Source organism: Struthio camelus, chromosome 16 (assembly GCF_040807025.1).
Source record: "Struthio camelus isolate bStrCam1 chromosome 16, bStrCam1.hap1, whole genome shotgun sequence".
NCBI lineage: Eukaryota > Metazoa > Chordata > Aves > Struthioniformes > Struthionidae > Struthio > Struthio camelus.
This window is the reverse complement of record NC_090957.1, coordinates 20,327,493-20,355,055: the sequence shown is the minus strand read 5'-3', so window position 1 is coordinate 20,355,055 and position 27,563 is coordinate 20,327,493. Positions and strand designations below refer to the sequence as shown.

The 27,563-nt window shown below is 41.5% G+C and overlaps 1 protein-coding gene across 1 annotated transcript; it reads right to left on the bottom strand.

Annotated features, from left to right (window-relative positions):
* TADA2A (transcriptional adaptor 2A) lies at positions 1 to 26,817 on the bottom strand. Its single transcript, XM_068910471.1, has 16 exons — positions 26,721 to 26,817; positions 24,937 to 25,211; positions 24,008 to 24,114; positions 22,857 to 22,916; positions 22,117 to 22,208; positions 20,913 to 21,070; positions 19,533 to 19,621; positions 18,680 to 18,752; positions 12,369 to 12,432; positions 10,334 to 10,377; positions 9,432 to 9,542; positions 7,968 to 8,039; positions 7,166 to 7,298; positions 6,425 to 6,468; positions 3,606 to 3,679; positions 1 to 1,598 (listed from the first exon to the last, which is right to left on the bottom strand). The coding sequence occupies exons 2-16, from the start codon at positions 24,959 to 24,961 to the stop codon at positions 1,413 to 1,415; spliced, it is 1,332 nt and encodes a 443-aa protein (XP_068766572.1). The 5' UTR covers positions 24,962 to 25,211; positions 26,721 to 26,817; the 3' UTR covers positions 1 to 1,412.
* Positions 26,818 to 27,563: the final 746 nt, after the last annotated feature.

Below are 27,563 nucleotides of genomic sequence, written 5' to 3'. Positions count from 1 at the left end.
TTTCAGATCGTTTTGATTTTATTACAAACCAAAATATTTCACATTCAATGGTACCTCAGATACACAGGATAATTACCCTTGTAGGGATAACCCCCAAAAGCCAAATCCAAACATCTTAAATAGGTATCAGTATAATTATAGCTCAGTTAGGCTTTTCAAGATGAAATCTCAAACTTGAGAACACGCATCATCTCGCTTGCTTTGGTTGTTAGGTAACTTGCACAACGTTATTTCTGCCAGAGCACACTAACAGAACGCGTTACGCTTAGCAATGGAAGCTGTCCGACAAACATGCTCTACTGTCTAGTAAATGATGCAAAGCTGCCTCTGCAAGGAACAGTCTTCATCACCTAATTTTTATTTCCAAATACAAATGTTTGGTATGGAAGTCTTGTAATGGATTATCGGATGTGACTGGGTGTTGGGTGTATGTGTGTAGTAACTTGTTGCATCTTATCATTGCTTTGTTGGTGAAGTGGGTACGTTCCACCAATGTGGCGAACTGAAAGATGGAGGCCCTGCACATAGATGGGCAGGAAGGGCTGAAAGGGCACCACCTCGGTGGTCTGTGGCTGTCTCTGCTTTTGTCTTTTGTGAGGGAAAATGCCTGGGCACTGAGTGGCGTTTTATTCATGTTCTGAAAGGCTGCTGCTGGTTTTAACATCTAGTCTTCCTAGTGAGCCGGAGCAACCGAATAGGAAGAGGAATTATATGTAACTTGACAGTCGCAAATCGGGTAGCGAGCAGATGAAGCTTATTGGTTTGTACAGTACTCTCATGCTGTGATATGCGCTAATATCACATAAAAGTAACACCTGTTGAAGAGCTTCCCTGCAATGTCCTTTCCCATCCTTTATCACAATTAAGTTAAAAAGATTGGACCATTGCAAGTTCTATTTTTATACCCTCAGGCGTGTGCTCTCTCCTTTGAAAGCCGACGCTGTTTTAGAAACGAGTACAAGAAGGGAGGGGACTGCATTCCTATACCCCTTCACTCACACAAAGTCAAAATGTGACTCTCATTACATGCTGCTGTTCTGTCCTTATTCTATGTCGCTGTCAGAATAAAAGTACCGTGGTTCTCTTTTTAGTTACAAGAGGTGTTAGAAATGAACGCCCGTTCACGTTTAAGGTTAGCTTATACGGCATACGATTCTTTCTTATGCTACATGGCAGCATAATTCTGACAACAGCAGTGTTAAACAGCACAGTCAAAAGAAAACCAGACAAAGAAATGTCAGTATTCATACAATTTAACAAAGCTCCCTACTTGTTTAAAGTCTTTTGGGGCTTTTTTGTAAAAACAAAAGGAAGCGTCCTTGATTCCACACTTAAAATCTTTCAGCGTTGTCAAAGTGACTTCAAAGCTTCTCCACATCTGTCTGCTCCAGCCAAGGCGCTTATGTCTGTCCTCAGGCTTTCGTGATGTACCCTTCTCTGATAAGGAAGTCATAGATTTTCCTGGTTTTGTTCACATCGATCTTAATGAGTGCTCTAGCCTGTGCTAGTCTCAGGCCTCCTTGTTTGTTACACTCGTTCACTAAAGCAGCTTTATATTCTAAATAGGCTCCAGGGACCAATCTCACCATCTGACAGAGCTGGAAGACAAAAGGTAAAGTTAATAAACACTAACGCTTGTCACGGCTCTCTCATTTTGTGATCCCCACTGGGGGAGTGACACTGTGAATATTTTTCTGAAAACGTTTTTAAACATATTTATATATATATTTTTTGTATGCAGAGGGACACAGTAATTGCATTCTGAGCTGTTTAAATCCACAGGTAGGGAGAGGAGGAGCTTTCTGGCTACTGCATTCAAAAACATTCCTGACTAAAAAATAAACTAGGAGGATGAAAGCAAGCTCTCTGCTCACAAGGGCATAACTATGAGTGTGTCCTGTGTGGGCGTTGTTTTTTACAAACCGAGGGAAGTACGCATGCCAAAGACTTGCAACCAGCAATTCAGCGTGCTGGACAAAAGCCACGGAGGGCATCTGTCTATTAATCCCCTGCAGACTAGGTCTTTAATACCTCTCTACAAAAGCAGCTATATACACAACGCTTGCTCCCTCTAGAAGTCTAGGATGGAAACTGTGCATGGAAGGCATTAAGTGTTGGAATCACTGAACTTAGTGGTCACTCCCGTAGGCTTCAGATTTGCTTCCAAAAGCCCGTGTTCTGTTGTTAGGTTGTAATGCTCCCCTTTCGCTTCTGAACACCAGCCGCCTTCTAGGTTGTGCACTATATTGCTCCCAGTGGAGATACTGGCTGTCTCCTTTTAATAAGGAAATGCTTAATGATTGTTCCTTATTGATAGGAAATAGCTGAGACAAAGTCTGAGTTCCTCTGAATGCTGCAGACAGGGAAATCAGATTCGCATATACACTAATGTCCTAGTCACAGTTATTTATATGCTGAATGGAGCCAGAAATGCCATGATCCATGGTGAATCTGTGATCTCATTTTCAGTGCTGCTATCCCCAATGAAGGGGAAACACAGTTGACTCATACAAGTCACAAGAGAGGACAAAATCTGAAATATATCCACAGCATTTCATAGATACTAAAAACTGCCTTGTGCACAAACTAAGGACAGATTATGACTTTAACATAAAAAAAATTCTTATTTCAATAGCTTTCCAACTTTGTCTTTCACTGACCATATGCATTAAGAGATAGACTCACAATGTGGTGAAAACTATGCCCTCTTTAGCTCTTCTGGAGACAAACTGAGGCTAGCTTTGCACAGCTGTTCACCTTACTGCTAAGAGCACAGAGTTGAGTGTGGGCTGCGAAACCTGCAGAAGGGACTGTGCTGTAAACATGGCAGCTCCCTTGCTGCCATGTTGACTTCTCCTGTGGGTTTCTACATGGGTTGCAGTCCCATTTCTGGTGGTTGATCCTCCTTGTGTCTCATATTGCCTTAGGTAACTGAGCAAGACTGTCCCACGTGGGACTGCAAACTCCAACACCAGGCTAAGCTAACAAACCATCGCATAAAGAAAGCCAAATTCTGCACTCTGCCACACATGCATACACGGAGCTTGGTATATACAGCAAAGATCAGAATTAGGACAAAACATCAAAATAAGAACATGCTGTTATAACCTCCACAGTTCACTGTACTGTTTCAGTGAAAAACCAAACACAATTGGTTGAGGTTTGGCTGTGAGGTATCTAAAGTAATAGAAAGAGCTACATTATTAAGGTTCAGTGATCTGTCCAGTGAAGCCCTTAATGAAATCCTCTGCCAATTTTAAAACAGATGTTCATTAAGAAAAAATAACCTCTCTGCTCACCCCAGTTTCACAAGGGCGGAAGAGAGGATGTCATACTCTGCACGTTATAATGGGATGTAATGACACCTTGGCTCCAAGTTTCTTTGCTAAATAATCTTATTTGCTGAAGCAGTGTTGTAGGTATATTGCAGTGAGTGAAATTAAGAAGCCAACTGGAAAACTTGAATGATTATTGTGAGCAGAAAAGAGTAGTTGAGGCCTATAACTGAGATGGTATTCAGAGCACCGAGATCAGATGATGTGAGTACCCCTGCACTGTGAAGATAAACAGTTATATCTAGGTCATCTTTTCATTCCTTTCCTCACCTCTTTCTCCTTCTCATTAAGTTTCTCTGTCCCTGGGAGACCTGTGAGGTTCAGTGGTGGGGCACTCCGTCTACCTGCAAAGACAAGAAAGGAAAATCTCTGAGCGGTTCAGAAGTGGCTGTTTCCTTGGTGTGCTATCACAGAAGCAATTAAATACCCGTGGTGTTAACCCAGTATGATCCAAGTATTTATAGACAGAGTTATTTAGGATTTAACATAAAAATTGCACAGCTTTGATAAAAAGTATGGCTTTGCAATTGATGTCGTTGAGCACTGTGAATACTTGCACAAGCACTCTTAAGTTGTTAACCCTAGCTTATTGGCTTTTGGGAAGAGCTGGTCGGCAACAGGGTCCTGACAAATAGACACTGACCAGGTTTAAGCTGGGCTGTACTACCTCCCTGACTAACCCGACTCCTCCGGCTGGGGTTAGGGAGTTCAGCACTGCACGGCGGGTGTGCCCTGGGTGTGCCCAGCATGCGGGATAAACTCCTAGCAGGGGTGAAACCGGTACCCTGTAAAAAAGCATGCTGAGATTATTTACTGGTGTGATTAACTGCCAATTTCCCTGGCAATGCTGACAATTTCCTGGGGCAGTTTTCTTTAAATGTCTTTAAATATGATGCCAATATTGCAAAGCAAATGCAGTCTGTGGATTTATCTTTGTCTATTATGATAAACAGTGCTGAAAGTAACATCTATCACAGGGTAGTCTGATAGTTCTCACCTTTGTTATTGTTTGTAACTCTGCTGAACTTTAACTAGTGGAACTGAAACTTTCGTTGAGCGCTGCCTGCCTGCACAATGTTTTTTCTATCTTCCAGAGTTCAGAACAAATCTAGGGATATTTATTCATATTTATTCATATTTTTAGAAAGTCTATTGCCCCTGCGCTACGAGTTGCATATTTGGCAGTATCGGAGGTGGGTCTCCTTGTCCTAGGACAGCCTTGCCACATTTGGCAAAGCGATAAGCTCTTGGAAAATCCGTAGCTCTGTTTCCCCAAGGGCTCTGTGCGCCTGTGCTCCAGGCTGTGCTCCGGCTGGTCCTAGCCCTGCGAGAGGGAGTCGCGCTCTCCTGTGCTCCCTGCAGGAAACGGATGGGAGCCTGACTGGTGGAGGGAAGCCTGATCAGAGAGAAGGATGGAAAGACTAGAAAGAATCTGGAGTACTGAGTCTGTAGTAGGTAGTGCAAGACTAGAGGATGAATAGGTTAGAAATTAAGAGAAGAAGCTGAGTTCAGGAAAAACAAGCAGAGGAAGTTAGTTCCCAGCTGTGTTCCCTCATTCTACAGCCTGGAACAAACATCTCGGGATACTGCTGTGAGGAGACATGACAGATTTTTTTTCTTTCAAAAACCTAGGAAATGACACATACCAACTACATTAACGCAAATACATCCAGGCTGCAAAGTCAAGATGTTAGAATAGAAGGGATCTAGAATTAAAATTAAGCAATATTAATTTGCCCTCTTGTATGCATTCTTTATGATACAGCCTTTAACTACGTAGCCATATGGCAGTTTTTCCACAGTATCCTTGCCTTAATCAGTATGCAGGATCGATAATGCTCAGTTAATTAGCAACAATTTGATGTTTTGTTTTGGTTTTGTTCAACATGTGATATTGGTCATAAATACTGCATGCTAGCTAAGCTCCACAGGCAAAACAATTCATTTTCTCTTGTGTTCTTCTCTCTCATTGGCCACCGAATACTCCACAAACAATTAATTTCATTTTTCACACTAGTACTTCAGCTGAGGGGATGCTGTCCCCATTTCATTTGCTCTAATGCTCAGTCTGAGAAACACAATGCCGTGTTCTCTTCAAAATACCAGATTTTGGCTATCACTAAATATGTTTAAAACACAATGCATACCATCTTCTTTAATGACTAATTGCTCAGCATTTTGACCCAGAGTTCCAGGGCTCCTGTCATGTTCCCAGAGAAGTGAGGTATAGCAGAATGAGTGGCCACCTCTGAGAAGTTTGGTTCAAGTGATTTTATTAGTCTCCGCCTAAAAACTAGATGAGAGACAGCTAGAATCCAGGTTCCCCCAGCAGCATTTAACAGCTTTACATTTTATATCTATAGATTATATATAGAAATATAAATAATTTTTTTCCCTACTCTCATTCATTTTATACCATCTGGTGACCTCAACAAATGAGGATGGCATTTTGTAGAACAGTCTTGTTCATAAGGCCCTTGACCTAACCCCTGAATCTGTCCACACTGGGCACTGAAAGAAATAGAGTCCTCTTGGTGGGGAAAAAAATAATTAGTGATTACAGAATTAAGGACTATCAAAGCATATTCATGAGAAAGGTTGCCTGTGCAACTTCAGTTTTCCTGTCTTCTTTCATTCTGTAATTCTCCAGCGCTTGATACTGCAACCATTGTGTGCTTCTCGGGCAACGTTTTTTGGCATATCCCCTACAAAATCTGCATTCTGTGAGGTTCATATTGCTATGATAGGTGGTATGCAGCTGCATAAAAAAGCTGGAATAGCTTTATCTTTTAAATATTACATTTTGTTCTCATGCAATAACTTTTTTTCCTGCCTTGTTAATGTAGCTTTAGGATGGACTTTCCTCCTGTAGCCAGAAGAATCCAGAAATTCAGCACAAAGCTACAGACTTTGCATGTGGAATGAGTTGCAGGTTGAGGAAATGTTGACTTGTGCAGTGGTTAAGCAGTGAGGCTTGAGGACTGACACTCTTGCACTCGAGCAAAAGAGTCACTCTTCAACTGACTGTCAGAATGACATTACTGATGCATGGCTGGCTTTTATCACAGACCATCACGTAATGGAGTTACCTGAATTGGAAGCAACTGGTACTGTGGGACTCAGGCCGGAATCACTGGAAAGAAAGGAAAACTTCAAACTGTCTGCATGTTATATAAGAATAGCTGCATATGCTGGCCCTGAAACTATTTTTTTCCAACTTCTAATAAATACAGAATTCAACTTGCATAACCCAGGCCCTGGTCTGAAGTCAACAGGATTTCTAGATATTCAGCATTTCTGAGATTGAAGACCATGTCTGAAACCTGGTTTAAAAAAAGCAGGGGGCATGAAAAGTTCAGTGGAAACTGAGTGGGGAAGTTACAGATCATCTTCTCAGACTGTGTAGCATACAAGATGTACTTCCTTTCCATTGCAACTTTTTCCTTAAATCAAAGGGCTCGTGCAGGGTGACTACACATTAATAATGCTGCTACATCTGAAAATCCTCTGAAACACTTCAGGTGTCACTATGCTCTCATTAATACCCATAAAGACCTCACTTCCCTCAATGACTTTATTAAACAGCAGTTCAGTTCTTGAAATATAAAATACAGAAAAGCGAGATTTTGAGCCCTTATTAGTCAGTTCCTTGTCTGAAATTCAACAAGTACTACTGCTGTTATCCAGTTTCTTGCTTCTCTGAATTTTGCAGACTGTTCTTACAGTAATAAATTGGGAATGTGTTCATTATTATCAAATGGAATGTGTTTGAGGTACTTCTCTGGCTAAAGCACGTGTATGTAAAAGGCACAGTCTTACTGTAACCGTACATGTCAGCTTGTCGACTGAGCCACTGCTGGCAGGCACTGCTGTCCTGGATGTACTGCAGGACTTCAGAAAGCATTGTACGCTTTAGGCGTTCCTCATCTCTTGTCTTCTTGAGGTGATCGTACGTTCTCGCACCTATGGCAAACAGACACCATATTCTCACCAGCTGCCTCTTGTCAACATTTTCAGCCTGTTGTTTCTCTACTTTAGGAAATTTCCAAGGGAGAAACTGTTCTCTAGCACTGGACCAGACTCTGCCTTTTCTCCCTCATGAAAACTAGTTGGCATGAGAAGGTATTAGATTCTACTGTCTTTCCTCCCATCCCATTAATTTCGGGCCGGAAACAAACAAAAATAGGCTTCCATGATACACTCCCAGGACGGAACGAGACACTAAAAAAAATCTTATCCTTCTCTCCAGATTTTACACTTGTTGATAGCCAGTGAAACTGCCCAGACAGAAAGCACTAGAGACCACTGTGCCACTATAAGTATGTGCGTACACACACACACACACACACACTCCCTGCCCTTCCCCTCCCAGGAACCTTTTCAGAGCGGTGACTAAAGCAGAGCTCTGCTGGGCAACATGTTCGCCAAGCTGATGGCCTGATGGCTCTAACTAGCTCTAAAAAAGCACAGCTAAAGTTATGGATTATTGCGAAAGCCTTGGTCAGTTAAAGAGCTAGGCAAATGCATTTTAAAAATACATGTCTTGTTGTTTAATGCATCCTAAAAGCTGTGGAGTCATCCTTCCGCGCCTTGACGAATGAGACTGGGCTGAATAATGCAGTGTGTACTTACTACAGAAATTGGTGATTCCTGCTGCTCTGTACTCCTGTAGTCGTTTTATTTCCCTTCGCAGCTCAAACTCCACTGGTTTTCCCCCAACCGTAAGCAGAAGGGAAATCCAAAAAACAAATGCTGCTTAGTGGGGACAGCAGTGAACAGCGGCATACTAGGAACATTGCCTTTTCTTATTTGTCTACAGTTAGCTACTAAGTGTACAGAACCACAGACAAGGTTAAAACCCTGATACAAGCCTGTATCAGTCCTCAAACTTGCTAGCTGTCATAATCCTCCTTGATCATAGATTGAAGCGGGTTTCTAGCATGTGTGTTCAGAAAAGTTATTTTATCTTCATGCTTAGACAGTTCCTTTGCCATATCCCGGTCAAGGCAAATAATAATACAGGGTTTCTGGAAGGCATTTCAACAGGTTTGAAAAACTAATCCATTCAGGCTTCTTATAGTATCTAATGCTGTCTTCAAACTACCTTTTCTGTAACTGGACCTTCCAAAGTTTTTCATTGCTGACAACTTTTTCTGCAATCAGTTCTATAGTGACGTTAACATTAAATGCCCACGTTTCTTTTGCTCAGAGATATCTACTGCCTATAGGTTTTATTAGCTGGCTGCCAGGCATTACTTAGTTTTACAAGAAGGAAGTTTGCTCAGCTCAAATTTGTTTACTCATACTGCTCAGGAGACCTGTGTAATGTGTGTACTCGACTATCAGGTTAACTTGAGGACTTTTCTATTACAACAACAACAAAACTAGGTTCCAGGAGTAACACTCACTCACATGTTGGATTCATGATTTTGCAGGATCATGCTTTTGGTATTTAAAAAAAAAAAAAGTCCTGAAAATACAGTCACAATTTTTTAAGTGCTTTGTTCTTGCTAATGAGGAATAATTTTCACAGTTTAAGTCACAGAATTAAGCAGGATGTAATGACTCGTACTGGAATTTGACTAAATGAATGCTATGATTATGCATAAAGACTCTTGATGATTTGGTGATGGAACGGTGCCTCTCCCTTTAAGGTAGGGAATGTAATGACGGCTGTACTATATAATTACATACACATATAATAGTTTAACACGTATCATTCAAAGAATTCACAATTTGCTGCTGGCTCTCAATCTCTCAATACGGACGTAAACTTTATGTATTTTGTTTTTTCAATGATAGAGCGTGCTAGGAAATAAACAGTATTTTTTTGATGAGAAAATACTACTTCTCAGTTGACTGAACATTCTAGTCATGTGTTAGAAGTCAAAGAACTTGGACACAATTTAGTGGAAAAAACCCCCCACTTGCTGGTCATTTAACGTATCAACACACAAACATATTTGTTTTTCTGAAGTAGTTAGATGGGAGAGAAGAACCTCCCCCATGGTATATATTCAGGAAAGGTCACAGATGATGCAATCCTTCATTATGCCTACTGAAAAACATGCATGCTAAAATCCTTAAAATACCTACATGCATGGCTTTCAATGAATTTATCATGCTCCACTGGTCCAAGAATTCGTGCAAATCGTCGCATTGTCTCATAAAGGTCTTGAACTTCCTTTGGATATCGTCTTTCCAGAACTACGGTGAGGGGGGAAAAGCGACACACTTTATCAGCAGCGTTTAGTTCTACCCACAACTGAATCAGTGGTTGCATTTTTTTCCCCTATACTGGTAAGACCTATATGCATATAGAGGAGCTTAAATCATGGGACTGGACTGGATTGAGGCCCCAAGAAATTGCTGGAACGCTACCAAATTTCCTCAAAGTTACTTTCAAATGTTACAACAAAACAACAACAAATAACGCACACAAAGGCATGAGTAAGCTATTTGTATTCCATGTTATTCCTACTATGAGAAGAAAAATTCTGCCAGAAAGTAGTTGAAAGGAACCTGGAGTGACTACAAGCCTCTATGAACTATCCTAAGATCCAGATCTGGTACGCTTCTTGGCCATTTTGGTGTCACAACTACAAACCGATGAGTAAAGAGCAACAAAACTATACTGCCCTTGCAATTCTAAAGGCGTAAAAGATTATGATTAAATGTTGTTTGGTCATTTTTTAGATACAGCAAGATGCATTTAAAAGGCCTGGATTTCACCTTCACCTCGCTCCCTAGTCAAGTGGAGAACCTAAATGCTTCTGAAGGGCAGTTCAGAGGCACTAGCTAATACATTGAGTTGGAAGTTGTTATATCCAGCCAACTAGAAAGAGTAGAGCAAGAAATCTGGAATTCAGGCCATCTGAATATGGTCCAGTATGAATAAGCCACACTGGTGCACTGGAAACAGTGAATATTCACTAAGTTTTGTCTCTGAAGTTTGAGTTGAGGCCACTTTAAAGAAAGTAGTTACGCTTGATACTCACTCTGAAATTTTCTGAGGTTGATTAGGCCATGATCTCTTATAATCCTGTAATAAAAAGCAAAAAAGTATTAATGAAAAGCATTAACTCATGTACTACTGCATAAATACAAATAAGAAACCTTGACTTAGACCATCAGATGGGTCTAAAACTAAACACACACGAAGTTTCCATAACTCTTGAGCTGCCTGGCTGAGAAACATGATGCAGTGATGCAGCAAGGCTTTAATCAGAGTCAGTTTTGGTTAGCGGTGTGCGTTAGTCCAACTCTGACAGCACAAGGCACAAAGGGAGCAACAGCTACTTCAAGGGGTTTTACATTGCCTTTTTAAGACATAATTTTCACATCTACGGTGCCTTATAGCTCGTACTTCTAAAATTGGAATACGGTGAATGTCTCATGATTTCCAGCTTCAGAGAGGCACAAAGCACCTCTCTATAAGAGCAAGAGCTAGAGAGATGGAGGGTAAATCTCATTACTGGGAGCAGGATGAAGAAACTTTTCCATGACAGCTTGGATTTTAAACAGAGGAAAATGACTTGGGTAGCTCATAAGTTTGAAATGTTCATGTCAGTGTCAGGGAAATGAGCAGTGTAAAAAGGCAGGTAAGATATTTACAAGCACATGACACACACATTTGTCACAGGTTTCTGCAAATGTCATGTGGTTATTGCTATGTGGCAATTTAATAAATATCCAGCCTTCACAAATGATAAGAGATACTACAAAGTTAAGCTTGTCAAGGTCAAGCTGGACTTTGCTCTATGGAATCATTACATTTTCTTTAATATGTATAAAAGAATATTCCTGTCCCATGTGGAGAAGGCTTTGTGACAGTGACACAAGTGTTTTTGTCTTTTTTTCAGATTTTTGTCCTGTTCTGCTGTAGAAACTTTACAAAAACTGACACCGACTTGATTTATGTAACTGAGCCTTATGGCACCTTCTTTTTAAAGACATACTGTATCATGACAGATATTACACCACAAATATTTTTTTATTTACAAATTATGAAGATCTAGTGCAATAGATGGTTCGGCTGAAGGATAGTTAACAGTTGCTATGTTCTATTATGAGGAGAAAGAACGGAGAAGTCTTTCTCCAAATTATTAATTTTTCCAGCAGGCGGTAATACAGCAAGATAGAATTTTAAATATTGAACAAAGTATTTGAAAGTTATAATAAAACTGAACTTAATGAATAGATTGAGTCATTCTAAAAAGCTGTCAAGTTAACTGAATAAATTATTCACACTCACTCAGGCAATATAGTTATCTTTATTACACGTTCTGGAAAAATTAACTTATGGACTACTAAGAACCAAAAATAAAGATGAAACCATTTCTACGGAGAAAATGGGGGGGTCTAGCAGTTAGTCACAGACTGGAAGCTTTGTTTCCTAAAGTAGGAAATGAATTATATGCAGTCCAGCAGCATTACACAGGGAACAAAAAGAACAGAGATTTGCTTGCTTGTTTGTTTTTTTGTTTCTCCTGGTTTCTAGCCCTGATCTGTGAATAGTTTCCCATGATATTATTTCCATTTCTCATTCTGCAAAATGGGTATGTTATCTCATAAAGTGTGCTAGAAGCTCAGTTATTTATGTGTAATTGGAATTGGGATACTTATATGGAGAGCGCCATCTACATGATTTTCACACGCTACAGACGATTGGAAGATAGCCTTTTCACAATTAATGACTTGTTTTGAGATTTTAAAGGAGAGTTAAGGTATGTAGAGGTCCTTTGACTGGAAGAGAATTTCACCCATGTGTACAAATGAGTATCAAGGCTTGTTAATTTGCCTTTTCTGGCCTGTTACCATTGACAAAGACATGTGGTTGATCTTGGTCTCTGCACAAAAGAACTACACATCCAAGATGAAGTCTGTCACACAACTCTCAGGAGAAATTCTCCACGTGAGAGAACCTTCTGCAAGGGTGCTATAGGAAATCAATTATATTTAATATACGGACAGCTTTAAGGCACATAACATGGTAATGAAGCAAAGGAACACAGTCATTCCTTTAAAACTCACTTTTTTCTCCTCTGTCTTTCCTTTAGCCTGGAATGATAGATATCTACAACTGCAATCTTCAGAGCTGCAAAGTATGGAAACAAAGATCACATTTACATAAGTAATCACTGTAACGGGCTTATTTTCAAGCCTTTAGGCTGAAACAGTCACTCGACTTTGCTTGTTAAAAATCCCATGCCAATTTTATAGGGGCATAAAACCACTAGAGGCTAACCTTTTGCAGACTGCACATGCTATTTGTAGAAGCTTCCTCCACTCACTCCTTTCAAATACGTTATTGCCTGTAAATATGAACCTGGGTAGATCCTGAGAACTCTTTTCATCTTCAATACACAATCTTGGACTCTTTTACTATTAGCATGTATTTGTTCTTCCATACATGTTATTGTCTAGTATTAATTCTCCTGAAAAGTAAATTAGCAGATTTAAGGACCCGAGGTGTCATCTTTAGACCATGGTTTGTTCGCATAGGACAAGGAACTCCAAAAAACAGACAGATATAGTTTCGAATTGAGAAGACTGAAAGTAGCCTTTGCTAAGGTTCTTGAAAACATCCACAAGGCTTTAGCTTGTTAACTTCTAAACTTATTTATCTGCCCGAAGAACAAAGAGAATAGTTCACAGCAATCTGAAAAAAAAAATGCTCATTAGAAATCATATCCCTTTCTAAATGAACCTGTCTATAGTCCTGGCTGACCCACTCAGAGATGCCTCAACCTTTTTTCATTGTAACCATTAAGTTAACAAACTTTTTTGGTAAGTTCCCAAAAGAAAAGGAGATACCTACTACCTTACTTTCCTTAATTTTGTTAAAATAATGTAAACATTCCAGGTCATCAAACAAGCCTTGGTTGGCTGGTCTCTGGGCGGGCTTTTTCCCTTTATGTTAAGTATTTCCATATGCTCACAGAAGGAACAGGCTTAAGACTTGACAGTAGCTTTACAGTCTTCAGAGACTACATGCAATTCTGGAACTAAGCAAGGGAATGTCCCTTTTCATCCCACTGTGCTGAGTAAATAGGGGTGGCCCAAGTGTAGCAGAATCCAGGGTGCAGCCACTCCTCTCTCCGTAGTTTTAAGAAAAGAGCAAAACGGATAATGGCAATTTATTGACTGGACTCCCCCATAAGTAATTAATGAAGCAATTAAGAAGTGTGGCTATGTGTTTTTTAAAACATGTATTTATACATAAACATCAGGAAGCCCTCAGCCTACAGGCAATTCACCTGTACAAGCCTCTGGATAATAAAATTTCTTATAAACAGAGATAGCTAAAGCCCAAGGGTTGCACGTATGAGCTCAGGAGTAACCAGTTTTGGGTTATACTTACAGATCCTATCTATCTATCTGTAAAATCTTCAATTTATACATCTGAATTTATATCAAATCAATTTGTTATGTTATCCTAGCAGCAAAAGATTATGCGTAAAGACGGGAGAGAGAGCACAATGTTCTTATTTCTTGTATTTTGATAAAGATGTATTTGAGTTTCCTAATTTAAGAACAAGCACAGATAGCATATTTTCTCTCTTGCTTAAACGTGGGGACAAGAAAATGGGAAATGTATTGAGTTAAACATGAATGAAATAGCTTACTAAGTTCTGGAATCACTGCCAATTTACGGAAAATCTTTTTGTATTTTTAAACCCTCTGCAAGCTAAGCTAACATGTTATTTTCTGGGGTTTGTGTAGGCAGACCTTAATGAGTAGACGCAGAAAGTGCATCGGAGAACCTCTATATATATCACGAGCAATTGTGCACCTATAATCGCTGCATTTTGATGCTTTCACTTGAATGCAAAACATTCTGAAAGGAATTACAGTTGACTGGGGAGGGGAAAGAACATTCATGAGAACAAATGAAGGAAAAAAATATAGCTTCTCTGTAGAGAAAAATTAATATTTGCTGCAGCATGTACTTTTGGAGGGGGTTTGTTTTTAATCGACACATTCACACAGAAACAACTGATTACAAGATCTGGAATGCATGAATAACTCAGACTACTATACTGTTACATGCTGCATTGAAATGAGAAAAGAGATGCTGTAAGAATGAAAATGATTTGCCCATGTTTTCCCCTTGTATTATATTAGGGAGGCAGTTGTTTGTACTGGTAACTTAAGAAAATCTAAGCTGACATCGTGTTCAAAGTGTCCATTTTGGGAAATGATAAGGTTCTTTGAGATGGTCAGAGTTGCTTTGAAGAATCCAGTGATAGGCAGAAAGTCAAGGATCCTTTCTCCATTCCAAAACATCAAAATATTTTTATTTCTTGAGAGCGTATCCAAAACGGTTTCTTTGCTTTTCATTTCTCTTCAGCCTGATTTGGCCTGCAAAAACTTTTTTGAACACTGATGAGTGAGACCTTCGTTTCAGGCTAGCTAACCTCTCTTTGGCCAGCAATGCCCAAATAATGGGAAGAATGCAAATTAATCAAAGCAAACAGGCTGTATATCCAGTGTGTGCCTTGGTTGGAACAAACTCGGTGGATACAATCCAAATTTACCCTTTATAGAGGAAAGCAGAACCATAAGTAAACAGAGTATCTGCCTTCAGGGTGTGTCAGGACCTTCCGCAAAAGAATAAACGTTATGTAGTATTTAGAAAGACATTGACTGTCTTGTATGTTATAAAATGAAATTTTACTACTGCACAGTCAGAGCTGCAGTTTGTTTCCACTCACTTCTGAACTTGCAGTTTCAGTAATTACTTTCCAATGTTAGAAAGAAAAATCGTTAACGTGAGAGGAAAAGGGGATTAAAAACCCTGGTAAAAGATGAATTACTAATGTTATAATTCAGTCAAATAAAAACTTGTAATTCATGAAATATTCAAGCGCTCTAGGCTGAATTAGATTTGTAATCTTGTTTCTCTCAATCTGATTACGTTTTTGTTTAACTGCAACATATATTGGCATGCACTTCTTATTGCAAGTGTTGAATAAAAGTTAACAATTCAATAAATTAGTTGAAATACGAGATATTTCAAACAATTCCTACCATCTCACTAATATCAAGAACTCACTGAACAATGCCTGTGACCTCCTGTGCGGTGGGAGGAGCTGGATGAGTCAGCAGGCACAGGTTTCTGCGTTCCTCATGCAAGGCTGCCTGGGAGTTTTTCCACCTTGTATTAAATTGCGTTTTTCTTTCTTGTGGGAATACTGAGAACTTGTTTAGAGTGACACAACACAAATATAATAGGGAAGACGCAATGATATTAAGAGACAGAGGTCAAGAAGTTTAGACCCAGATCTTTTATAAAATGATTTTTACAATATTTTAAGAAAAGCAAAATGGCATGGAGGAGAGAGGAGGAGGAAGGGGGGATTTTGTTGCAATGAAAGCATCAAATATTCCTCTGTTACATGCAACCTAAACACTGCAGCACTGATTTGGGACTTGTGAATTGAAAGAGAGAGAGAGTACAAGAAATTATTCTTGTCAGTTTTCTCTCAGGGTCTAGCGTGAGTAACTTACAGAAAATGGAAAATAAAACTAGATTTCAAAAATTAATCTTGAACCCAGTGAAGTTTAATGTGTGGCAGAAAAATAAACGGAGGAATATTTCACAAACCTGGCACTTAGTCCATGCTGCAAAAATCTTATTTGGGTTCCTCTGGGCTAAAAGCCTTAAAACTCTGTTTAACCTCTTTCCCTTAAAAAACCTGCTGCGGCCAGCAAAGAATTTGTCTTGAGCAGATGTAGTGGAAAACAGCCACAGGGCTGCTTTTCAAGGTTCTTTTTGTCAGATCTAGTTTGCCAGTGGGCAGGGCTGGGGTAGAGAGGCACATCAGAACCACTTCCTGGAAGTGCTGGGACAGGCATCCTTGGGAGAGACTGCAAGAACTTACACCTCTGGGGATGCCTCATGACCTTCCTTGCCTGTAACTGAAAAGTACAAAGATTTTTTAAAATCATCCAAGAGCCCGCCCCTCCTGCATGGATCCAAATGTTGAGCCATCTTCCAAAATACGGAATCCTAAAATCAGAGTGCAAACTATTCTGAAGGAATCAAACAGAGTCAGCATCTGAGATATATAAAACTACAGGCCGAGGAAGACACAGCTTCTTCCTTTTTTGTACTAGCTTGGAGAAGGGAAAAATCTAATTCTAAAGTTCTTTCTAAAAAATAATTCTTTATCCCTGAGATGCAAAAGAAAGCTGGCTAAGACCCTGGGACTTCATTTGTTAGAGGCATTCTCCCTCATGTGGGCAGCTGTGGGAAGCAAGCAGCCAGAGTCCCGGAGCTAAGAGATGGAAGATGTAGTTGGTCATGCTCCATAACCTCTGCCAAACAGTTTTCAAAAGTCAAATGCCCGACATCCTATACTAAATACTGAAAATAACCGAAGTGCGGACTAAGGAACATCCAATGAAATTATGAGGCAAAAGATCTGACAGACAGAAGGAAGCATTTTTCACGTAATACATAATTAAATTGTAGAACTTGTAACTCAATTGTGGAACTCACTGCTAAAGGATGTTACAGAGGCCAAAAGTACAAATATCTATAGTTGTAAAAGTAGTTAGGAAGTTCATGGAGGACAAGTTATTTGGTCAAACTGGTCTGAACACAACCTATGGCTCACAAAGTCCCTAAACGAATGACAGCAGGTAACTTGGAAGATATGCCAGAAAAAGTATCAGCCTGTACTTGCCCTGTTTCTTACATTCTTCTCCTGTGCATCTGCTATGGGATACGAACAGGATACTGAGCTAGGCAGACCTTTGATCTGGCCCTGTGTAGCTGTATGATATTCTGAAGAGATAAGGAAAGCTGATTTTTACATCCAGACTGACAACTTAAACTGGAGGCTGGGTAGGAGATATCTTTAATGGCTGAAGTGTGCAGTGGGAGGAAGAGCTCGTGTGAGGAATGTGGCAAACTGCTGGTAAACCTGTTTGAATGAATATCAGGCTAGCAATTAATGAACAGAGCTAGGAGATTATTTCACTTTTTTAGTCTGCCGGGAATTGGTGTAAGAAATGGGAGCAAGAAAACTTATGTTTAAACAGTAATAAAAGAGGGGTGGCACAGTGAATCCATGACAATGTACGCAAGCCAGTCCCCCTTTTAGGAAATGTTGGAAGGGAAGACTGACATGCAATTCTGATAACCTGTTTGGAGCCAAAGGAGTTTGCATTTCTTAAAGCTTGGTGTAGACTACTGGATCTGAAACTGAATTTTTCAGTTTGGAAAGATTACCTATACATAACAGGATTTGTCTGTCTCTTCAAAAGATGCTAAGGCTTTAGTTTAGAACTTAGTGATGTTAGATGGAGAATTCAGAAGCGTAAACACAGTACTCTTAAGCACTACCTGCGCTTACAAATAGGAGGAAAAGTGGAATCCTTTTTTGTCATGGATTAAAACTTCATTTCAATACTTCCCTTTCTTTGGTATCAATAAGGCAGGAACATTCACAAAATTTCAGCAGCAGTAACTGCACTCATACAATAACTCTCCTTTTTCACAAGGAAAAAGGAAGTAATTATATGCAGGTTATGCTGCAATAAATCAGTGGGCATTTTAGTTCATGAAAAGCTGTACAACTTCAAGAGTATAATAGGTCCAACGTGTGTCTCATAGTCTTAAACTACACACCTCCTGCTGTCTGTATCAGTAGCTATCTTGATATCAGATTTCCTAAACTAACACAGGTTACAATAGGTGACAAGTCTTCTAAGAAACCACATCTAGCAGGGCAAAGGGGTCTTAGCAGCAGAAGGGAAGATACTGATCGTTCTGACTCAGAACAGAAGCACTGCCTTGCTATAATGGTCACAAACACTACGTGGATGGAAAGAATATTTTTTGGATGAGAAGGGGAAGGATGGTCAAAGTTCTGATGTTTCTGGTTTTTGACAAGCCCGTAGGGCTCTTTACTGAAATACTGATGTACTGGTACCTCTTTCCAGATAAATTTCTAGCTCAGATAATTTGCTTCTACGTAGCTAAACCTCCTCTATAGTTTATATTGGATAAGCATCATTTGCATCTTTCCTAAAGAGATACCTAATAACGATGGAGACTCTTCAGTTTGCATCACGTTCTCCTTTACAATTGGCTACGTTTCAGTAGTGAGTGAAAGGCACTATTACATATATAAATACCATTTGTACATCTGCTGAATAAGAGCTTTAAAAAGAGATTTGAAAGTATTTTAAGTCCCAGCATGCAGAACTGAGATAATTAAATATGTAAGCTCACTTTAAAAAAAAAGAAAAAGTAGTACATAGAGAACGAAACGCTGTGGCAGCGCTCTGAAATGTTGTTTTCAAACAATGTATGAAAAGATGGGACTTACCGTGCAAAATGTCAGAATCGTCTTCTACAAAATCAATATCTCTCAAATCCCATTCGGCATAGTTGTCAAACTCCTGTTCAGAGGTGATTAATAAATGGTCACTAACTGGCATTAGAAAAATTGATATCAAGTTTTAGTACACGTGGAAGTACTGAAAACAGAGATATTTACTCATAAATGGTTGTACAAGTCTCCATCCTTGAGCAATATACATCACATGGGAGCTTTAGCTAGGGAATGTATAATCTACACTGCCATGACTGTTCACAGGGACAACATGCTATGATAGGATAACGAGAATTAATCAGACAATCTCCATTACTCTCATGCTGTGGTGAATATTCTGCTCAAAAATACAAAAACAAGAGAACCCTATATGGCAGAATCCATCACTCCATGTACAGGAGATAGTTCTGCAGGCAGAACTTTGGGGCCATGGGCCCACACTTAAAACAATGAGGGCCTTTCAAGGGATCTTTGGATCAGGCTCATGCTTCTCTAAGGCAAATGAATCAGCAGCAAACTGAAGCTGACCCCTTTCGCTAATTCACAGTATCTAGTCTGCTTACATAAGAGCCATTCATTACTGGACATCTGGTGGTAGCAGCGTGCCTTACAGCCCATATGCACAAAGCCAATGACGCACAGGTTGCCAGCTACCAGCTTTTTAGGCCTGTAGCGCCACCTCTGTAATTAAATCCTTGGATTAATCAGTCTGTCCTGTCTGACATCTCGTTTAATAATTTTTATATGACGAATAAAAAAGACCTATAGGCAGGGGAAAGCAAGCGTGTGTTTGCTGATTTCACATTCAGTAGCAAACATAAAACAATGGGAGAAGAGAGAGTCTTACCTCAACAAAGTCAGCTCTTGCTGGCATATACCCAGCCATATCCCTGGAAAGCAAAGAATCGAAAGTAGGCCGTGGGGGGTCATCAGCAGCTGAAAAAATAAAAGCTTTTAGTTGCTGTGTAGGGTTTGGGGTCTTTTTTTAACACAAAAAGAGAGCACAATTCTGTAAACAGATATTTCTTGTACAGGAAAAGAGGGAATAATTAGTCTAAGAAAAACAGCCTGATTGGGCTATTATTCAGAGTTATATTCAGAAAAAGACTGAGTTCATCAGGAAAAAAACGGCAGTACTTTGAGATCTTCAGAGTACTCTCGAAAGTCAAACACAAAAATTCAAGGTAATAAATAGGCTATAAAATGTAAATTCTACATTTCAGAACTCAGCATCCCCTCAGTAAACCTCTGCAGATCAGTCTCAGTGTGAAGGTTCTTTTAGTTAATAGCAGCAGTGGTGTTAAATCTGCTGTCTTCTGGGTGCCATTTACAGAGAGCTGCAATTAAAGCTATAGAACTCTCAATTTTTACAGCACTTTCCAACTGAGGATCTCAGTGTTTTACAGACAATAATGGACCAAGCCTCACAACACACTTGTGAAGGAGCGAAGCATTATAAGTCCCACGTTGTGGATAAAGAAAGCTGAGGCACAGAGATTTTGTCTTGCCCTAGGTCACATAAAAAATCAATGACAGCTAGGGATAAAACCAAAATTGTCCAGGTCTGACTGCTTTAGCTCTAAACACTTCATCATGAAATTTAAACCTCGAGAAACCATGGCAATCTTTTTACCCAGCCATTTTTGGGAGCTTTATAAATGGAACAGCTGCTAGACTGGGGTCCATTCTACAGATGTTAAATTTAAGGAAAACTGAAAAATAGGTAAATTGCTGAAATTTAACATACATTTTTAAAAGGCATTTAAAAGAGAGAGAGGTGTGAAGTCAGCACAGTTTAAAGGGGTGCGTTTGTGACAATCCACACCAGCAGTTAAGGCTGCTACAATATGGATGATCAGATGAAATGCTTCAGAGGCAGAAACTCCTTCTCAGTTAACATTGCTGCGCAGGGCCTGGACGGACCATTTCCATTGGCTGGGCAGGCACCTCTGGTTTTGAGAACCTGTCATATCAGACCACTCTGTTCCTTCCCTTTTCCCACTGAACTGGTAGTCTCCTATTTTGATACACCAGTGTTTTAATACAGTGTACAGAATATCCTAACGTTGCTTAAGTTAGCCATCAGAATGAGCTCTCCTTTTGGGAATAAAAGCAAACTGCATGCGTGGTGTATGCCCTTCTCCAAAGGCTGCTCATTCCAGTTTTGCAACAGCAGAGACCTTGGGAGGAAGCTCCTTGTGTGCATTAGTGGGCAGCGGATACTCACGGTGGAATGGAATGGCCGTTTCATTGTGCTGCGCCTCTTCTGCCTGCTTCAGATTCAGTAATGTAGATGCAAACAAGGGATTGTTGATAAAGTGTTTCATGTAATGTTTCTCACACTCCTCCTTGGATTTTGTGCACATCTGATTGGCTACGTCCTGCCTGAGGCGGGGACAGAGGCAGGTTTAATAAGGAGCACACGGAAGCGTTATGGGTTTTTTCCTTTCTTTAGTGGAAAAAGATAATTTTGGACAAGGGACTGATTGCATTGTGCACAGAGAACTAATTTCTGATAGTGCCTGAATTTACATTATGCAGACTTAGACATTTTAAATCATCACTAACCCAAAGATGCACCTGACATTAGAAATATCAGGAACATACTCTCTGAAAATCTTGTGAGTCAACTGGGAACATGAATGACCATTCAATCAGAGGGCAGAAAGGGAGGGAAAATGGGAAACACCCTTCTGCATCCTCTCCCAGATAGTTACTGTCAAGGGCAATAATTCAGACCACATCATATGAGTGTCTTCAGAACTATTATAACAGAGAAAAGTCCTCCTTGTATTTCTTGAATGCTCTCTTAAATTCACCACTGGAGTCCAAGAAATACAGCAATCTTTTCATGACAGGGAAGAGAGAACTCAAGACTACAGATCTGCTTTATTTATAAACGCATTAAAATCTTGTAGTGACTACAGATATTACCTAAACAGAAAATAATATAAAAGTATTAAATATCTTCAGTGCTTTATCCTTTATATGACAGAGAAGCTGGAAGCACAAAAAAAGGATAATACCTGGCCAGTTGACTGTAAGCAAACCAAAACCATGCAGGATGAGAAACTCTGCAGTTGATTTTCACATCAAATGTGAAAATGAGTAAAACGATGCACAGCAAATCTTGAGCACCAGTTGAGCCTCTCCAGAATCTAGTGACTTTAACGGGAGTTGAGGGAGCTTTTTACCTCAGGGGAGGTGCTTTGCATCTCACAAGATGAGGCCTTTAGCTACTTCTTTGTATTTCTAATAGCAGCATTGAGAACAAAGCCTGCTACCTTAATCTACTTTAACTGCTCACTTAGTGTCTCACCCATGGCAAGTCACAGACTCTCTGTTGTGCACCAAAGTATTCAACAGTGAGATCTAGTGAAATGACACTTCCCATCTTTTCACTGACGTTGGCTGAACCACTAAATTCTCACCAGTTTCCAAATCCACAGTCCATCACAGCTTCTAGGAGCGCCATTTCCTCTTGTGCTGTCCAGTTAGGATCCAGGACAGGGAAATCCGAAGTCTGGAGAAGAAAAAAGCAAACCAGACTGCTGTGATCCTCTGTTATAAACCACCAGATAAAGAGCAAAGTAGTTCTACGCTACAAGGCAACAAGACCCCCGTGCTAGTGTAACGCTGCCATTTTTTAAAACTTCTACTGCATCCCATGAAATCTGATCAAATAATTGTTGAATTATTTAGGTCACTGGGTCATCAACTACAGTACAAAACAGTTTGTCACTACAGATCTTCTGAATATACCGTTATTTGTTCTCTCTGCCACCTGAAATTCAACAATGCTGTACTGTGAAACACAATCTAAACTATTGAAGACTTTTTAACTGATTCATTTTGGGGAAGGAGAAGAAAGAATGACAAAACAGAACATTATTCACATGGTTAAAGAACTGGGAAGTCTAACGAGAGGCTTTGTGCTATCTAGGTACAATAGAAAATGTACCTTTAAAATGTCTCCGCTATTCCATAACATTCCAGGTGGATATTTTTTGTTGCTGTCAAAGACGACTTCTTCTTTTTTTAATAGTTACAAACCTCTGAATCAAAGAACTGTATCAGTTAAACTTCTTAATGTAAGTAAACAAGGGTCTAACTCCTAGAAAGGTTATAAAAGCCCAAGATTGAGTAGACGTAATCTAAAAAGAATATTTACCATTATTTCATAAGTATGATCACTTTGATGTTTCTTATATTCAAATCCTCGCGTGAAACACTGTAGAACAAGAGATTAGCATTATGTTATTCTTTTACTTCTGCCTTAAAAATATTTGAACTTTTCTCCTTTTTTTTGCTTGTACTTGCTGACCACTGGCTATCCAAAAATGACGGATACATTTAAATATATATTAATATTGATTTCATTTTATAAGAATTATAAATATTATAAGAAAGTAAAACAATCTGTGTCAAATAATTTGAAGCTAACTTTTTATCTTATTGATCTGTTGCAGCAGCACATAACTCCTGTGAATCTACATACTCTTAGGCAGGTGAAAGAAGTTTAGTGGTGTGTTTTCAAGTGGATCATTCTAGGAAGAGAGCACAGGATATTTCCTAAGTATTGAAATCATAGTTTCCCTTTAGCATGTTTTCTGTTTAGAAAGTACCAGCATGGTTTGCAGGTACTTTCAACACTTAAATTTCTCCTTTTTTAAGGACAGATAAAAGAACAGAAATATACACAATATACAAAATATGTTTTTGTGTATTTTGTGCATACCTGAGCATATGGCTAGCTAAGCGCCTTTTTCACTATTAGAGGTATTTGCCATTCTTCTACCATAAATAATGTAAACTTATTCATTTAATAATTAGAACTAGCAGTACTTTCTGTGGTTATCAGAACACACATCTCATTTTTAAAGAACTATATTTGGTCACAAACGATTACTGTCAATATTGCACAATTTATCTAAATTTGCTTTTCCCTTTTGGAGAAAAAAAGGTGTGGGAACAGGGAGAGGATGTTTCTTGGTGGCTTTTCTTTTTCATGCCATAAAAAATGACAGAAACGATACCTCTCTAGACACGCAGTGGCATGTTCCGTTACAAAGTCAGGCCGACTGCATGTCTTTGGGTAGCTTTGGCTGCCTTCTCAAAGATCTCTCTCCTTCAGCTGTTCAAGCTAAATTCTTAGCCTTCAACACCTTCTTTGTCATTTCCCTGTCCTTGAGCAAATATGTGCTTTGATACAAGTTTACAGAGACCAATTATTAATGTGTTTATGTAACAGCTTGGTATGAGACAGGCCTTTGATGACTTTCTTAAAGAAATGAATGTCTTCACTTTTATCCTTGCACTCACCTGCAAACACAGGAGGAAGGGAGGAGGCCCACACTCAGCACACTTGACGTAGGGCTCTGTGAGGTAGGAAGAGCAGCCTCGGCACGGAGGCTTATCAAAAGGGTCATCTGTGAAGCCAACAAGTAAATCTCATGCAACACAAACATGACACTGTTTTTGCTATCATTCAAATATCCAATAATTTTAATAATTTAAAGTGAAGTCAGCTGTATATAACCTCTTTCCTACTGGAGCTTCTCCAAATAGCCGTTGAAAGTTCCTTGTTCAGCTGAAGCTTCCAGAGAGATCCTGGCACTTCCTCTCTGCTAGACCTAAAACTTTGAGGGCTAAATAGCCTACTCTTGTGCAATGGAGTCAAAGGAAAGCCCTCTCTGGAGCAGCCTATCAGTATTTCTCAGCAGTGATGCAATGAGCTGTGCTAGCTGGTTGATTTGATCCAGTGCCCATGGTCATGTCTTGCACTGAAGATGAGTCCCAAGGACCTTACTTATGGAGAAGATTGCACAGACAGCTGTAGTTTCCCATCCATCTACCTCAAGTCTGACCTGAACAGCTTATTGTTGTGGTTGCAAAGGCATGCATTCTACTGTTCTGTAACCCATCCAATCCTCAGACACTGTTCAAATTGCTGAACAAGGAATCAAACACTGTTCTACAAGTTTTTCTTATTTTGTTCATTACAAAGTAGTCAAATTAAACAGGCTGTCAATTAGTAAAAGCCGTAACTAGTCCCACTATATAACAAGGAGGCAAAAAAGATCCAAATTCCCACCAAATAATTCATATACCAGTTGTGCTTTTGAGAATTCGATTAAAGTAGTGACCCTGTGGACCAAATATTGCTACTTTTCCGTCTCCCTCCCCCAGCTTACTGCTGATGTCTTTAAAAAATGGCAAACCCTTTCCAAATCTCAGCTTATGGTACTTACTGCTGAAGGAGGCCAGGCGCTCCATTCCTCTCCCTCCCTCTCCTCTTCCTCCCGATATTCTTGCTCCTCTGAGTAACACCTGTCCTGCTATAAAAGACTGTAGCGTAAGCTTCGCCCCAACCAGTATGTTCAACTTTCCACCTGAAGGGTATTTTCCACTTGAAGGAAAGGAGTCTCACACAGTCCTGATAGAGGAGATCCTCTCAGAATGTGCCGAGCAGGAAAGCAAAAGAGCTGTGGACAGTCACTGTAACAGGGACCACTTGATGTGTTTTCTGCAGGTGAGAGAAGAAATCAAACGCAGACAGGTAAGATTCATAGTATGAAGAGATCTGAAGAGATGGGGATATAACTTAAGGTGAATATGCCCCAGTAAAGACAGTGGCTGAAGTGACTGTAGCATCAGAAATCTTCAAATGTGGTATAGTAGCGATCCCCGCAACTGCTGCTGTGAGGGAAGTGCAGTAGCGACAACTAACGAAGAAAGAAGGAATAAGGTTTACACAAGGTCAGGGAGCGAACAAGTGGCAGAGACGGGATTTGGTTAATCCTGATTTTTGCTCTAAACCCCAAATGACAAGCCTGAACAAAATTCCCAGTGGGAAGCTGGACAGCAATCCCAATTTGTTTCCCACTAGCAAGGTACAATTTTTGTGAGAACCAGCAGCGTCTTACCTGAACCTAATTTTACCTGGACTAGTTTTCCCTCCAAGAGACTTTAATTACATAAATGACACATTAAATGCTTCATGGAATTTACTGATACCAAAAAGTCAAAGCAAAAAAGCCCATCCCAAAACAGCAACACTACAAAGTACTGCTGGTGAAATCCTAAATGGAAGCTTTCATCCGGAAACGCATGTGGTGAGCGGTTATGGACGTCTGTTATGCAAGAAAGAGCCCTGCACCTCCAAGAAGCACCAGGAAGAGAAGGAGCAGGCTGTCGGTGGCAGGGCACACAGTGACGCAGGAACCTAGCACACTGACATCCAGTACGCTTTCGGTGTTGGTTGTGTGGCAGCTCTACGAACAGCCGTTATTCACCAGTATCTGTACAGCGAGGTCCTACAGTGCTGCCCATCACCAAGGACTTGGGTTGTTTTCCACTACGGGATCTCCGGTGCATCTCACTCTTACGAGGTGCCTTAGCTGGGAAAGGCTCTGACTTTTCGCACACTGAAATTTGTGTTTATCTTTCTAGACCTTCTTCCTCCGTTGCGCCACACGGCGAAGCACGGTCCAGCGTCCCGGGACAGGCCCGCAGCTGCGCAGCCCCTCCGATCCCTGCACCTCTGCCCGCCTCCTCGGAGGACCGGGAGCAACTTCGGGGCCGGACGTCTCACCCCGCGGCCGTGAGGGACTCGCCGCGGCCCCCTCCGGACGGTCCCTCGCAGCCCGGCGTGCGCGGGGCGCCGCAGGTGGGGACGCGGCCCCGGGGGCCTCGACTGCCCACGTCGCATCGCTCCATGTCCTGCACCCCCTGCCCCACGCGCGGCCTGGCCCTGGCGGACGCGTCTCCCCGCCGCCGCCGCCGCCGCCGCCGCCGCCGCCAGGGGGCGCCCCGCCCGGCCAGGCCCCGCCCCCTCCGGCCAGGCCCCGCCCCGGCCCCGCCCCAACGCGGGCCGTGACGGGAGAGGCGAGCGCGCTCCCCTCCCCCCGCCGCGCGCGCCCCTCCCCGCCCCCGGCCCGGCCCGGCCCCTCCCGGCTCTGGGCACGGTCCCCCCCTCGCCCCTCGCCCCTCCCGGGCCGGGGCGGCGCTCGGGCCGCGCCCCGCCGCCTCTCACCTCAGGCCGGGCGGCGGGCAGGCCCCGCGCGCCGCGGCTCGCCGTGCCCGGCCCCGTTCCTGCCGGCGTGCGCGCGCGCGGGCGGGCGGTTGCGTGCGCGGGCGGGCGGTTGCGTGCGCGCTCCCGCGCCGCCGGCGGGGCCTGCTGGGTGGTGTGAGAGTGTCTGTGTCCCGGCTGTGCGTGTACCTGTACGTACAGCCAGTAGGGTGTGTCTGTCTGTCTCTGCGGGTGTGTTGTACAGCCGGCAGGGTCTCTGCGTGTGTGGTGTGTGTGTGTGCACAGCCCAGGGTGTGTGGTGTCCGGGTAGGTGCCTACAGCCTGGTGTGTGTGTATGTAGCTGTATACAGCCTCGGGGTGTGTGTGTGTGTGTGTACATAGGTACCTACAGCCTCGCGAGGGTGTGTGTTGTGTGTGCTGTGTGTTTATGTACAGACATACAGCCTAGGGGGGCGTGTATATATATGTACAGACAGCCTATAGGGTGTGCACCTGTTTGTAGCCTATGGGGGGTGTGTAGGTTTAGGTGTTCGCCTCAGCTTGGGGTGTGTGTGTGTGTGTAGGTGTAGGTGTACACCTCAGTTTGGAGGGGTGTAGGTGTGCGCCTCAACTTGGTGTGTGTGTGGGTGTAGGTGTATGCCTCAGCTTGAGGGGGTGTGTGTGTAGGTGTATGCCTCAGCTTGGAGGGTGTGTGTGTAGGTGTTCGCCTCAGCTTGGAGGGGGGGGGTGTAGGTGTAGGTGTACGCCTCAGCTTGGAGGGGATGTGTGAGTACCCACGCGCCGTGGGGGGTGCGAGCCCCACAGCCTGTGGGGAGCGTGTGTCCCTGCCAAAGGGGACCACGCTGT